General features: G+C 37.8%; 2 protein-coding genes across 3 annotated transcripts in view; one reads left to right on the top strand and one right to left on the bottom strand.

The window, feature by feature from the left end:
• crtac1b (cartilage acidic protein 1b) overlaps nucleotides 1-4,655 on the top strand; it is a 27,561-nt gene extending 22,906 nt beyond the window's left edge. Inside the window, exons 15-16 of one of the 2 annotated variants that reach the window (XM_025005223.2) lie at nucleotides 643-815; nucleotides 4,520-4,637. In XM_025005223.2, the coding sequence (XP_024860991.1) occupies nucleotides 643-815; nucleotides 4,520-4,609 (263 nt within the window). In that variant the 3' untranslated portion in view covers nucleotides 4,610-4,637. Of the gene's footprint in view, nucleotides 1-642; nucleotides 816-4,519 lie in introns of both variants that reach the window. The other variant, XM_025005224.2, reaches the window with a different exon arrangement.
• On the bottom strand, nucleotides 4,558-15,817 carry golga7bb (golgin A7 family, member Bb). The gene is made up of 5 exons (XM_017412743.3): nucleotides 15,717-15,817; nucleotides 11,382-11,507; nucleotides 10,791-10,943; nucleotides 6,519-6,620; nucleotides 4,558-4,672 (listed from the first exon to the last, which is right to left on the bottom strand). Exons 1-5 carry the CDS (start codon nucleotides 15,726-15,728, stop codon nucleotides 4,589-4,591), a joined length of 477 nt encoding a protein of 158 aa, XP_017268232.1. The 5' UTR covers nucleotides 15,729-15,817; the 3' UTR covers nucleotides 4,558-4,588.

Genomic DNA, 15,817 nt, shown 5'->3' with positions numbered 1-15,817 from the left:
TCAATCACACTGATGTTAAATAAACTGAAGCAATCTTCAAAGCCAACAGACAGGGCACTGGTATAGCAGATAAAACAAATTATCTTAAATGAGTCAAATTACAATAAATTGAGTGCAGCTGAAGAGCCGTTCCTTTTTAATTTTCCTCTGTCCTGACTTCCAAAACATCTCAGTCTTCAGGTTTTATGGAAAAATTTCAAAATATGATACAACATTCACACATCTTCAAATAACATACCAAAAAGTGTCTTTGGCTTGAACTTTATATAAACATTTTTTACATTTTGAAATCAAAAGAAGCACTGAAATCTTTTGTTTGTCTCATCACTTTTTAACTCAGTAAATTTATGTAGTTTTTATTGCCACAGGGGATCCAAACTGTCTCTTGCAGAATTGGTGTTATGTCAGGTTTTTCTTAAATAAATAAGCAAATATGTGTGAATTTAGTCAAACACTTGTGTTAAAGTGAGATTATAGTCTTCTATTTATCTCTTTCTATGCAAGCACATAAATTGAAGGTTTACAGTTATACCCCATTTACCAGCTGCCAGCCAAAATACAGTCACCAGTTGTTAACAGATTTTCTGACATGTTTAAGAATATGCCTTGATATCAGTTTCAAAATGTGACTTTTCTTTTCAGAAAACAAAGAAAAGCAAATCGAGGATAAGACTAAGCAGACCACTTCTTTTCTGTTGAGCCAACAAGCAATAAAAAAACAGAGATTTGTGGAAGAACAGAGAGTAACTGTGCTCTCCAGCCAAACAACAGTAAATTTTAAAACTTGGATTTTAATACCAACATTCCAGCAAAAGGTGAGCTTTTTTTTTCTTTAGAGAGAAAGTGACCTTTGACCTCAGGTGTTTTTCAGTCCTTTTGACGTCTTTGAGAAAATATCAGCTCCTTCTCACCACTCCTTCCCTGTCTGCACTCCTGTGATCTTCACTCAGGTTCAGTATCTGAGCCAGAACATTATCACTAAGTTTTGGACTTAAAAGGAGGCTGTGATGGATGTACTGTAAACCTCATCTACACACACCCATAATGTTTTGAGGACTGTCAACTCCCTTATTGATGGTCCTCAATAGAGCTAGTTAAAATATTTTCTCAGTGCGGTTCAGTAGAGGGTACACTGACATTTTCACTTTCAGAGTCACATTGTGTTCAGAGTTGTCCCTAAAGAGCCAATAAATAAAGAAAAGTAATTGAGGCGCATGAACTCAAAAAGTGTACTTTTCAGTACAGAAGCCTTGAAGATTTGACTGCCAAGTGACATAAGTTGGTCTCACTGTGAGTTTTACTGTTTTAGTGGATATTCTGAGAAATGTATATGTAACCCCAACCCAAAGACACAACACAGACTGAGTTTATGTACATAAACTGATTTTTAATTATTATGTTAATGATCAAAGGTGAACCCATGACATCAAGATGTAAAACAAGGGTTGTATATCATTTGCATCTAAGTTTAAACACATCATGCAGTATAAACCATCAGTGTAATACAGTGGAGAAAACAACCCAAACCTCAAAGCAAGACAGTGAGGAAGGTAACGTATTGCACATTTCATCTTTTATATGGTGAGGAAGACACTGCAGTAACTGCTGAATGATCGCACTCACAGCTTCTCAAACATACGGCATGTTCTCACTCAGGATTGTTTGGTGCATTTCAAATACAGCACAGTACAAATATCAAAAATGTATGATATTAATTAAACTCTACAAACATTTCACACAAAATTAATCACCTTCTCTTCCAAAGTCATTTGTTTGGTAAAAAATAAAAATAAATAGCATGACTGAAAAAAAAGAAAAGAAATCTGTTCTCTTATATCTCAGTGTAACATCTCATGAGAGTTTTCACTCCTTTAGATGATTAATAAAACCTGTTCTGAAAGGGGAAAAATGGTATGCAACACTATTTTATATACATATATAATTTTAGAAGACGTATTCAGATTTTTGTAAAAGCTATTATTTACTGATTAAAATATTGTTGTAGAGATTATTATATATTAACGTTTATCAGTTAACATCAAACACAAATTACATAATGCAAATGGATTTGTAATCATTTAGTCATCCAAAATGAGGGATTGCAAGAAATATTATCCTGAGAGATTCATAAACCAAAATAAATAAATAACCTAATGCATTAATTGAAACATTTCATTAAAAATTTTCCCCTGAGGATCATCATCATTATCAACCCATTTGTCGTTATCATCATTTCTATTATCATTATCCAAAGCTACATTGACATTTGAAAAAAAGATTTTAGACGAAATAAAACTTCACAAAATGACCAAAATCTCTGGTCATCTCTCGATGTTAAAGAGGATCTAGAATCATGAAACAATGTTGACTGAGAATAATGATATAAATCAACTTTTTTAACATTCAACAAATAAGTTTAAATAAACACGCACATAGAGTCCATTCATTCCCTGTACAAGTCATTTATATTTCTTTTTTTTCCTTTATACACTGTCCAGTGAGCTCCTTTATGTTCTTATTGGCAGTGTTAAGTCATTTTAAAAAGCTCAGTCTATCAGCCCCAGGTTGGATATCCATTTCCACTGGGATGAAACATGAAGGCATCAAAAAAAAAGGACAGGAGGCCGAACACAACTACAGCTAAACTCAACTGCTGTGGTAAAATGTCTCCATTGATCCAGCTGATGTGGAAATACTGAAATCAAACTATCTGTAGGAAAGAAGAAAGCAACAGTTCAGCAATGACTAATTTAGCTTTTAAGGCCAAGCATGGCAGCGTCTGCTCATAATTAATGGGTAAAGAGAACAAAAAAGGGCTTCTTTGCTTGTAGAGCGGATTAGGTGATGTTATGGGTAAATATACAAACCAAAAATGCACAGAACTGAAATTTGAAACAACTAAAACTGACGAGAAAGACATGAAAAATACAGACTGTAAACAAGGTGTCTTTATATAGTGCCCTCATTAATCCATCTCTACTACATGCATCTCTACAAAGCTAATCTGAATAAATCATTCTGTAGAATAGAATCAGTGGTTTAAACACTGAGGGATTCAGTACCTTGCCCAGGGACACTTCAACATGTGACCGCTGCCAGGAATCGAACCTCTAACTCTCTCATTGGAGGATGACAGCCGTGCAGTTGCTGTTTGTTTTAAAACCTTATCTTTTCTATAGTCAGTGGTATTTTTTTGTTGTTGCCTGAAACAGCAGCAAATTTCATTCCCTGTAAAATTTTATCTGCAAAATATCTTTATGTCCTAATGTGTTCCAGTCCAGTGCAATACACACCAGATGTCTATATTTGCCTCTTTTATTGTTGTTTCTGTATATTTTAAAGACAATCTGCATCAACATGACAACCATGAAAACAGCTTATAAGAGGTTTAGGTCTTCTACTTTGTGTGGGCCGAATCTCCTGCAGGTTTTTACACTCTAACAAAAGCTCCTCTCTCTCACAAACAACCATATATTTTCTTGCCTTAGCGAAAACAGCCCACACTCTTTCAGCTTCCTCAGGAGTAAATACAATACGTCTTTTCGGGGGCACCGACTTATGACATCTTGAAGATTTGCAAGCTTTTTATCTCACATTAAACTGGAACTAATTGCACTGCCACACACATACCACAAGATACAAAAGCCCATATACAGAGGAAACGAGCACAGGGACCTGGATTTGCTTGTGTTCCCAATGAGCTGAGACCACATACAAAATATTTTCTGGCTCCAAATCCAAAATAATCCAAACGTGTGCAGGGAAGCATGTCCATTATAGCTACAGGTGTGTCTTTCAGCACACATGCTCACATGTCCCTTCCATAGCATGCTTTGGCACGGTTGTGTGCATTTGTATGAATCTGTGCGTGTGTGTGACCTACAGCTGTGATGTGGATTTCTTTATATCCACTTCAGAGAATAAGAAAGATAAATAATTCAATGTGCTCTCTGTTAGCTGTTTGATGTGCATGCCTAATGCCTGTGAATGGTGTGCAGTCCCCCAGTAGGCCCAATTTGCCACCATTCAGAGCAGCTTGACCTGAACCACCTGACACACATGCAGTCATTCAGCAAGAATAGGGAACACCGTGTGTCCTGGGAGGCTGGAAGATATTCTCTTTTTGGATGTCAGGGTTGCTGCTGAGACTTCAGAATAAACTGCTTGTAAATCAGCAGAAACATATCATAAAATAAAAGCATATTGACTTCCATTCTGATCAAAGGTGAGCCTGCTGAATTAGATGTGTGACTGATGGAAACTGATGTGATGTAATAAGATGAGAAGAGGTGAATGGAGAAACAAACAAAAAAAAAGACAGATTTTGAAACCTACTGCTTTGTATGTCATACTGATGTTTAGATTTTGTGTTTATTATCTTATCCAGGTTTAGAAAAGCCATCTCATCCGTTGAAGGTGGTATGTTGAAGGCCCCAGCAGGAGGCGTGTGAATGCTGTAGATCATCTCCTTGCCTTTTTCTTTAAATTTGGCCTAAAACCTGGTGCTCTCATGTTTCAGCATGCGGATATTGGTAAGCGTCCCGCTGCCCCTGTGGTGGTACCCGTAAGCCTGGCGCTGCCCCTCCAGTCATCGAGCACTGCTGCATGATGACATGCTGCTGCTGGGAGTGGAGCCGGATGAGCCCCGGTCCTCAAACACGCTGACCTCCAGCTGAGGACACGGTGGATGTCAAGGAACAAAGAAATGAAGAAGGTTGTGGATTTTTTCAGCATAAAACTGTCTGCTCATGTTTGACTGGACACAACATTAGATAACTTTTGATATGAGCCAACCTTACAAATATTTGGATGGTACAGGAATGTAAAACTTACAGTATGTTGTGCTACCCTCTTGTGGAAATATAACCACAGATAAATATTCAGGTTGTTGTAGATCAATCTTGCACATTAGCTTGTAAGATTGTTTTCCAACATATTTCTCTGCACAGAACAGCTTCATGTCTGGGATGTTGAATGCTTTCTTCAGATCATTCCACCAATTTTCTGTTGTATGAGGTCAAGACTTTGAGTTCCAATTTTTTCATCATAATTTTCTTTATTTCCTCTTCATAATAACTTTTAAACTCAGTCTTGCTGTTTTCCCATTCACTCTTCGGATTCAGTTCTGACCTTTTTCTTTAGAATCTGTTGAAATAATTTAAAAAATCATTGTTTCACCAATGATTGCAAGTCTTACTGATCTAAATGCACCATAAAAAACTTGAATCATTATACTCCCACCTTCATGTTTGGCTGAAAGAAAAGTTTTAGTACAAGAATAGAATATTTTCAGTTTAGCAAACACAGTCCTTGCCATTTATATTTGAAGAGATATTCTTTGCATTTCTTTTTACTGAAAGTATGGTTGTGTCCATATTTGCCAACTCGTCAGAACTAAGCCTTACCAAAAGTGAATTTTCACCTTCTAAAACAACTTAAACTCAAAACATTTTTCTTCCAGTTCAAGTAAACATTATATTGTGGAATTTATATGAAGCGCATTTAGAGATTTCTCCTTTTTGCGTGAGGAAAAAAGTTTTGCGTGACAACCATTTTCTCAGTGTCCAAGTTGCTACGTGTAATTCCATGCACTGAGGCTACTCAGCGTTTGCTGCAGGGGATCAGCCCTAACTGGAAATTGGATTCTCTGCCATCGTTTCTCAGATGATGGAAAACGTTTGGACCAGCCCATAATAAAATCAACATGATACTGCCAAGAAAGCACAAGATATGCAGACTCACTTACACAAGAAAAGACTAGCCCCCTTTGTATCCCAAACAGACTTCCAGATCCAGCCTTATTAGCCCTAATATGAACGTCAACATGACTTCAGAACTTGAAACTGTTATGCATTTTAATACATTAAAGCGTGACACTTGCTAATCTGTTGTTTTGGATAATGAGCTCTCCATCCAGGCTTTGGAAATAGAGATCATAGTTTATAGAAAAGCTCTGACTGTGTTGGTACAAAGTTGGCCCTTCGAAGTGAAGCCTGATCTTTATGGCAGCCTGGGCCAGGCCTGTGTGATGGTCTGTTGGACACATTTTCTTTTTCCTTTCGCCTGTAAGTGTGATCCCTGCAGCTGTCAGAGAGAGACATACTGTTGGCCTCCTCTGAAAGTAGAACAGCTCATCTGTAAAATAATGTACCACGAGCCACACAAACACCTAAAAATGTTTAGAAGACCACAAAGCAAACCATTATTTTGGAGTAATAAAAGAAAAAACACTCTGCCACAACTGCATGCACAATTTTTGGCTCCTTTTCAGCTGTTATTTTTAAAAGACTAAGCATGCGTATCTTCAAACTTGCCCTGCTTTAGATTTACTCCTGGGAACCAAAATTGCGACAGAAGGCATCATTTAAAAGCTAACAGACTTTATTTCTCTTTAATTTATGCAACCTATATGTTTGCAACAGCTCTAATTATACCAATCACTTGCCACTGGCCTTTCCAAACATTTATCCATTATTTGTTGCACACAGGGAGTACAGTGGCAGAAAAGTGAAGGATACAACCCTCATTCCTCTCTCTATGGGGTCTGTGAGCAGCAGACCTCTAGGAGCGTAGATCTTCTCATTCTGCTCCTGGATGTAGTTTGATATCTTCTTCAAGACCTAGAATAAAACGCAGGTGGAGAGGTTTAAGGAAAAGACTACGGTACATCTAGATTTAATCCAATTTCATTAGACCTATTGGAGGTTTAATAAAAACACAAACAGAATGGAAACAAAATAATCTTTAGAACCATGCAAACTTTCAAGTCTACTACTTGAAAATTACATTTAAAAATTTATGCTGTATTACATGCAAAGAACTATGCATCAATGGGAGTTTAAACATAGGATTGGATGCTTTAACCGAAACCCTCCTCTGTTCTCTCTAACATGAAGAGGAAAACTTAGCCTCAGCTCCTCTGTGCAAAATTCTCATAAGACAGATAATACTAACTCAAGTCATTTATTTTTCCTTAGTATTATAATACAAATTCAAAGTAATTGAATTTTGATATAAGTACATTAGTTATTTTTTAAACATGCTTTTAAACCAATTATGTCAAGCAAGACTAGATGAATTGAATTGCTAAAATGGATTAACTGTTTTTTTTTTCTTTTTGAAAATTTCCATTGGGAAGCTATAATTCCTAATTTAAAAAAAGGACCCAGTTAGACTTGACGCTACGCCTTGGTTGGCTGTCAGAGCAAAAATGGAAACACCCTAAAATTCAAAGTGAACAGTTTATTTAGATTGCACTGGCAGTAAATCCAGCACTTTTGCAATGGGTAATGCATCTACTGTGCATTAACCAGCAGTGGAGTGAAGCTGTGCACTTCAGACCACATCTCTGCACACAGATTCAAACAATCCCTGTATACATTCTTCTAAGAATTACAACTAAAGTAGTAGCTAAGGACCACTGAAGTGAACTGAAAGCCTGCTGCAAACTGATGGCCAGTCTTGCTAAATGAACAGCTCTAAACTAAAACGGCATCATTAGAACAGCTTATTCATTCTCAGATATGCTTCTGTTGATACTAACAATGCAGACACGCCGTGCCTTTTCTAAACTTTGACTACAGTCAGGTACACCGGGTCTTATGCTGTTACAGCACCTCAAAAATAAGTAAATTTGAGTACTTTTTATAACCCTCAGTGGGTGCAACTGTATTATTTCTTCACTGAAGTAAACTTTTAATTACATTTTTAAGAAATTTCTTAAGAACATTCTTGCCTCCAGTTGTGTCAGGCCATCATGTAAAATATGAATATTTTCAAATTTCTAATTAATTGTAAACTAAAAATAGAACAGAGACTTTATACAATGCTGATAAGCCCCATTCCAGCAAATAATATTCTAATGCAATATAATATACAGTATATAAGGCTGTGTATTTCAGAATTTGTCAGAGTAAAACCTTTTTTGCCCTTAAAATAGCTAAAGATGAAACACTTTTTTTTCCCTAAATGAGCAAATGAATATGGTAATTTTGGCCTACCTACATGCCCACCTGCCAGCAGCATACATTGACCTTCTCTGTTTACACAGTCTCTGCTATGATAAGTAACAACTAATCCTAATATGAGAGTAATTAGGCTGCTTATCTTTGAACCAGAGCACCAGTTTCAAGTTGCAGTGGGAATTATTGAAGGCTTAAAGTAAGTGGAAGTCTCAGAATGGGAATGTTTTCACCTTTTACTGCTGTCAACAATGGGAATCTGGAGCTTCCATTTCTGAGGACTGGGAGCGAGCCAGGACCTTCCGGTTTATCTCTCCAGTTCTTAGAACAGGCAGGTCCTGGAGCTCCTGAGGGCTCCTGGCTTCCTTCATGAGCTACAGTAGATGTGCCAGTGTAGCAAGAGTTTCCAGTTGGATTAAGGCCTGGCCAAGAGTTAGCTTGGCTAGTTGGCTACTTTGGTGAGGAAGCTTCTGGCCTTACTTCTGCTGTGTTCTCCACTCGGTTTACCTTCTTGTTAGATTCTCTTTTATTTGGTTCAGAAATTCTTAGCTGTAGTGGTCATAGCTGATTTAATTTTTGTTCATAATATGACTTATAATAAAATAAATCATGTTAAAAATATGTGGAGATTTGCTAATTCTGAATTTATTGACAACAACAACAAAAAGTGCAGAGGCAGCAAAGAATTGGAAAGATCAGCAAGATGACTTGATTTTTTTTTTTTTCAAAAGGCAGAGTCTTTAATCAATACTTTTAAGACAAACTGACACAAAATGATACATATACAGTACACTGCTGCAAAATGTCTGTACACAAGTGGCAAGGCTGAAACCAACTGGTGGCTTGGAGCTTCAGATTTTATGTCATGGTCTCAGGAACACTTGAATTGTGTTTTTTAACAAAAAAAAACATCTCTGTAAATTTAAAAAGTGCACAGGAAAAAAAAAAAAGACATTTGCTGTGACAACAAGATCCTGAAATGCAAATGCCTTAACAGCATTTGAGATTTATTAAAATGAACAGAATGAAGTTGTACAAATGTCTTGAAATTTCACAAAACAAGTTTTGAAACAATTTTTGGAAGTCCTATTTGGAAATCAAGTCTTCCAGGATAAAAATCAGAGAAATCATTTACAGAAATAATGCTTGTTTCAACAAAAACCTTGCCAAAGCCGCATTGTGCAACATATACCTGTAGTGACAGAGTCTTGGCTAAATTGTCCCTCCTGCTGTCCATTGAGTGAGTGTCTGCCATTTGACAATGGCAGAAAAATTCTTAATTTATACTTTTGCCTAGGCTTAAGTAACAAAAAACTGCCACTAACAACAACAAGCAATGGTTTGCAGATGCTGTGTTTTAGGGTTCTACCGATGATGGTCCGCAGCTGGGATCTGGACCAAAAATGATATTTTATCTGGACTCCTTTGCACATGCTTTCCTTGTATTTACATGAATTCATGTGAGGCAGCTCAGCTTTTCCCGCATTCATGGCAATTTGTTTTAGACCGCTTCTGTATTTGAAAGCAGCATGTGCTGTTTAACTAATTTATTATGCATGACAGGTTCACATTCAGTTTTGTAATTTACCCAAAGGTCACTTCGGCAGTCATCCTTAACAGAATGAAACAACAGAGACAAAACAACACACTGAGCAGTGCTCCTCCATGATGCCAGAGGCCTGCTACAGCTGCAGAATCAGCTGCTAACATGGTGACAGTAGCCTCTAACAAAACGTAAAAGAATATTTTTGTCTCCGACTAAAATCTCTCAAAAAGTCTCTTGCAAAGAAATTTCTGAACAATGAGGCACGTCTCACTGTCAAGTAACTCAGCTAAAGCCGTCTTCTGTAGTGTTTTGATGTATTTTATATCATACTGCTACATTAAAAGGCAGAGAGGGAGAAAACTCTAAAATAAAGACGGCAAACATACAGAAAGGAAAAACTGTTTAAATATTTGTGCTTACATGACATGTACATGTTCTGGCACGCTGAGAACAATCAGATAAAAGCAGAGATTCTCTCTGGTGAAGCTGAACACACTCACTGTTGTGTAGCACGTGTAGGTACACAGTCAGCTTCAACTTGGGTGGTTTTATTTTTATCTTCATCAGTCACTGCACCATTTATAAAGTAAAACAAGTAAATAAACAACTCTCCTGTGAAGCTGATAGCATCTGAGCGTCTCAATGGAGCGGTACCAGCTGACAGGGAGATGAAAGGTACCTCAGAGCGGGACATTTCTGCATGGCTTCAACACAGCAGTAAACCTCTCTTTTGTTGTGTTTTTGGTCAAGCTCCTATTAACCTCTGCACTGCTTTGATAAAGAAATGCTTAGGAAATGCAATGAGACAAGGCGGGTGGAAGTTGTGGGAGACAGAACTCAGAACAGAGAGGTATGCTGGAACTGCACGCCACTCGAGTTTTATCTAAAACACAAGCGGCTACGCAGAAAATCACAAGAGGACTAATCAGGAGCTCTGTCTCTGATTGCATTATGCATGTGTGTGTTCTTGTTCCATCTCAGTGACTAACAAACAGCACGATCTTGGATGTGCTGAGTGCAACATGCCATGCTTTACCCACCGGCACACAGGTGTGGCCTTTAGAGCAGAATGAAAAAAGGAGCTACAGAGAATCAGATCTTATCTCCACGTTCCTTTATTCCTTTGTGTCAGTGAGTCTGAAAAACTGTTCTGATCATACAAAATGCATAAAAAAATCACAACTGGATGGTTCTGTCTGAGTGAGATTATATTTTTTGTAAATAACAACAACTTGTTTTAACCTGGACCAAGTATTTCACTGAATACAAATACAGTATATTACCTTTTCATAGCGAGTTTCCATGCAGAGGAAGACAATATAAGCTGTTGCACAAGCCAGGCATCCTTCCAGGTACGACTGACCTCCAATTTTTTCAGCCTCCACATAATAGGAGTTCAGGGTCTTCACTGTCTCCTCAAGCAAAGTTCTCTCAATCTAAATACAAACAAAGAGTAAGTTTATTTTTTTTTAAAAAATCAGTTTAAAGTGACACAATTTTCCAACTTTAAAAGCAATCAGTGATCAATGCAGACAACTTTTCAATAAGATTCAAATACTGAGTCAACCATAAGGCTTTTCCTGTCAAATTAATATTTGGATGAATGTGAATGTTTATTGGAAACAGGTCTGATTAGTTACTCATAACATAGCAGCGAAGTCACATCCAAATAGTTCAATTCAAAAACCATAAACACAATTATCATCAGCATTAGTTAAATTTATATTAGATAAAGTTTAGATGTTTTCAGGTTCTAAAATATAAGCAAAAATAATGATTAGATCAAAAAACCATTTAGCCTTACAGCTAACAGGGCAGTGTGTTGGCAGCAGTCTTTCTGAGTTGGAGCAGGTGAATTTGGAGTTTGTGCTCACCCTGTTGTTGAGCTCTGAAGGGAACTTGTTCTGAAATCGGCACACGGTTCCTTCACTGTAGTCTCTCTGTATGAACACCTTTGTTACCAACAACGCGCTGTGCTGCATTTCCTGAAGGTTGTGGAACTAAGGAGATACACAAACAGAGTTGGAAACACTGAGATTCAAAATACACAATTTTCCTCACTTTGCTTGATATCACAAGTGCAAAAAGCTACACTGTTGGAAGCATATTTTGTATTTTTAATCTGTTAGCAACAATGTTTACAGTATTTAGCACGTTAAGTGCAGTTTTTCAGCATCAACAGGCCCAGCTGCAGTAATAACACTCTGAAAGACTCCTCCTTACAGCACTTTGGCAGTGACTTGTATGTTTTACACCCAAACTTGTCCCCTGCTGATCTAAATTACTTCCATCAAGAGGATGGCAATTAGTGACACATTAGAATTAAAAAAAAGAAAATATGTGGAATAAATAGGGGACCGTAAGAAATACTGTAAATTATTTGATGTTTGTACAAGATTGCTTAAAATCTGTGCAGCTTTTCACTGTGTTTGAGTTCCAGCGTTTAGCAAGCTGCAGGAATGTTGTTATTAATGGAAGGTAGTATGTTCATGTAAGCAGACAGAGCACAGAGCCGGTCTTTCATCTCTATATGAAGCGAGCCTACATCACTCAGAGCCAGGAATAGCATCTAAGGTCCTATTTTCATCTGCTATCAGCCACAATCATCTCACTGACGGAGCTTTTAATATCCTTCTCTTTGCTTTCTCTGTTTGTCTAACACAGCTTCTATCTTTGGAGCATCATGATAAATCAGTCGTTCAATTAATAGGTGCAGTCTTCAGCACATGGTTGAGCATCGTTTATCTGAGCTAGGATCAGCGGGTTGAATGACGGCCTCTTTACATTAACACAGGCTCCTTGTTTCAACTTCAGGTGAAAGTGACTCTAAGTGCAAAGAAAAAAAAAACAAGCCAAAGGATGTCCTTCATTTAGATTAAGCAGGTTTCACATGTTTTCTTCACAAATATAACTGCAAAAAATACTCCAGTAATTAGTGTAAGCATTCTTTAAGTTTTGCTTCTAGGTGAAAGCCTTCCAGAGTGTCCTGTTGTGTGAATTAAAAAGTGAAAAACAAGGAAAGACAAACATTATAGAAAAAAAGTGAAAAAATCAGAAAGAAAAACAGAAGGAAACAACAGAAAGAAAAAAATGTCTTATAATGTAGTAAAAATGGCTAAGGAAGACATGAAGGTAAAGGAACAGAAACTAAATGAATGACATTTGAATAAAAAAGAAATAATATATGCTCTACAGATTGAAGAGGGAACGTAAGAAGGATTGATAGAAAGACGTGATCACAGGACATGTGACCCAACACTTGCCTGATAAATCAATAAAACTGAAAAACTGCTGGGTTTCAGGCAGTTGCTGTCATTCAACAGGGCAGCTCTGATAAGGGTTTTCTTTATTCCACATATTCTTTCATGCTTTTCCCTAAAATCTTATACTGTAAATGTCACTCACGAAATGCTGCTTGCTAAATGTCACAGGGATCGGTGTTCATCTCTCTTATATTCTATTTCATACTTTTACAAAGTTTTTTTCTTTATTAGCAGTACCTACTTTAGAACTTGTCCCCTAATTAGTGGTTGGGAATCATGCAAAATAAATTATACCCGCTCAAACTATTTGGACTGACAGCCAAAGATTTTGCCATAAATTCTTTATCTCTAACTTGAACAGTGCAAAGGAATTCAGGACTAAATCAATCATAACCATAGAGATGGTTTCAAATCAAACTCTGTTTTACCCAGAATTTACAAACTGTTAACATTCTGCTCATTATTCTATTATTATTGCTCTGTTGTAGAGATGAAAGTAGTGCCTTGTTCACTACGTGATTAATTTCTATAAATGCACAATGAGCAACCAGACGGCTTGTACTCGGCTGCTGCATGCAGTGACTTCTTAAAAGATTTAAATTGTCCTGTTGTGCAGCTATATCTGGACTTTTTCTAAATGTTTTCTGTTTGCTCACTGCTCATGTTTACCTCTCTGTATGGCATATCAAGGTTCAAATTTAACCATTTCCTTCACCTAAATAAGGTACACAGACTGAGATGTTGAAGTGTCAAAGAGAAGCAGAAAAAGCTTTAAGAAAAGTTTAAGAACTTATAGGATCTGACTTGTAGTTTTCGCACAGTGTGTTTGAGTCTTACTTTCTTTCTGCCTTTCATTAATTTGGCAATCAGGGAGGGACAGACACAGGTGTGTGGCTACCATGGTGACCCTAATGAGCCATTGAAAGCAGCTGTAATATATCCTTTTATCTTGATTCTCTCAACATGTGTTATACAGTTCATGCATCAGAATGTAGGAGTTTGTTCTTTGCTCCAACGTTATATTCAATTTTTTTAGCAGTGGCTGTATCGGTACCCTTCAGAAATCTTTTAGTTTCTTTTTTATATTGCACTCTGGTGACAGCTGTCTCTCTTTATTCCTGCAGTTACCAAGACATGCTACTTGCTTAAGTCACTCCAATTTAAGGAGCACACAGTGATAATGTGGGTGAGTGCTGCCAGTGGGCAGACATTACATTTATGGTACACTCAGACAATTATAGCATGCACAGTGAAGGAACTCACTGTTAGATATTTCATTTTAGTCTCATTGAACTCTTTCAGTATTTTTCTAATGAACAGCTCTTGATTTTTATCCCTTCATATTATGCCTGATCTCTTGGGATTGGCAACATTTCTGTTGATAAGGTGGCTTAGCCAGGAGTGTAGAAATGAATGGTTCAGAAATCAATGTTTACAAAATCTAGATGGATCTTTTTTTATAAAGATGGAACCAGCTTTAGCATGGAGCTCAGACTCTGCCAGTCTCTCTTTGGCACATTTCCCCCCCAACAGTGTAATTCTCATGCCAAAGTGAGCCTACCAATAGAGAGGAAGAACTGGAAGTAATGGAATTGCTGGATGCTGTGAGGATACTGGGTCACTTCATGCCATGTTTTGCTGCTGACTTGACAAACAATAAACGCCATAAAATGAGTGAAAGCATGAACTGGAAGCAGTGCTTATCTTTTGACCCAATCTCTGATGGTTGCAAACTGCAGCAGCTCAATCGCATTAAATATGCCGTGGATAATTGATGGGCTGCGAGGTGAAAATCTGTCCTAGGCCCACACAGGCATACACACACACACACGTATACACACCAAATATATTATTGTGAATGATGTGTTTCTGAGCATGCATGTTTATCTGGGTTCAAGTAATTGATGGAAATTGGAACAGAGTCCTGGCAGACCACCAGAGGATATCAGAGTCATAGCTGATGTCATGCAAAAAAAACCAACAAGAAAACGAAAACACAAGTACAATCTTGAGTTGAACCCAGCTTCCTATTCGCTGCATTTTTACCTGCAGTGCTGTTATGTTTGACTTACTGCACTACTAACTGGATGCATTCTGGTGTATGGAGAGCTCACACACACACACGCCTGCATGAACGTGCTCTTCCAAACATGCAAAGTAGAAACTGTGTCCTCTGGTGAGATCATCTCTATGATAAGTAAGGCAGCTCTGTCTTCAGCATCATGTGACATCACCAAGGACACTGAGGAGAGGGGGTGGGGGGTATGTGTTGATGGCCTGAGACCTACAAGGCATTACTGAAGCTAAAAATACTTCCATGAATTCTGTTTCAGACAACTAGTTGTTCAATTTGACCCTGTCTGAACAACAATTGTGCAACTATAGGTTTTAGTTTTAAACTTAATGATGAATTTAAGCTGCACGAAGGGAATGAAACTCCACCGGAGAGAATTATATCAAAAGTTTGTCAAGGGGACACACTTCAAAAAATCAAAGATAAAGCCAAATTATTTCAAAGATGATGGAAAGACAAGAGGAGACTGTCCCTGTCCATGGTGCTGATTGCTCCTTCATCATGGTCTTCATCATCTGCATCAACAGCCCCTTCAGTTTTGAGTCTATCTGCTCTCAGTGTGTGTAAAAAGGAGAAATAAGGAGCAAAACTCGATGCAATTCATTTAAAAATGCAATCTGTTCATAAAAGAAGCTAATTAGCGAATACTAGTTATAAATTTAAAATGCCTCACATGATTCTCCCGAGTTCACATTCATCAGGATGTTGCAGACTTAAACTATTAACATTCATCTAAATAACGACAAGCCACACACACACACACACCGGCGACACTGCGAGCAACACATTCAGCGATTCCTGCCGTCTCAACCTGCAATTGTTGGGGCAAACAGGAGGAAAAGAAGCGGATTAATCTTTCAGAAATGTCTTACCTCCGCTGCCATGCTGCAGTGAGAAGGCTCTGTCCCGGGCTGAAAAAGACCACCGTGTGCTCGGGCTGTGCGGGACGACGCGACTACAGCCGCTGGCTGGG

Source organism: Kryptolebias marmoratus, linkage group LG22 (assembly GCF_001649575.2).
Source record: "Kryptolebias marmoratus isolate JLee-2015 linkage group LG22, ASM164957v2, whole genome shotgun sequence".
Classification (NCBI taxonomy): Eukaryota; Metazoa; Chordata; class Actinopteri; order Cyprinodontiformes; family Rivulidae; genus Kryptolebias; species Kryptolebias marmoratus.
This window is presented reverse-complemented; position numbering and strand designations above follow the sequence as displayed.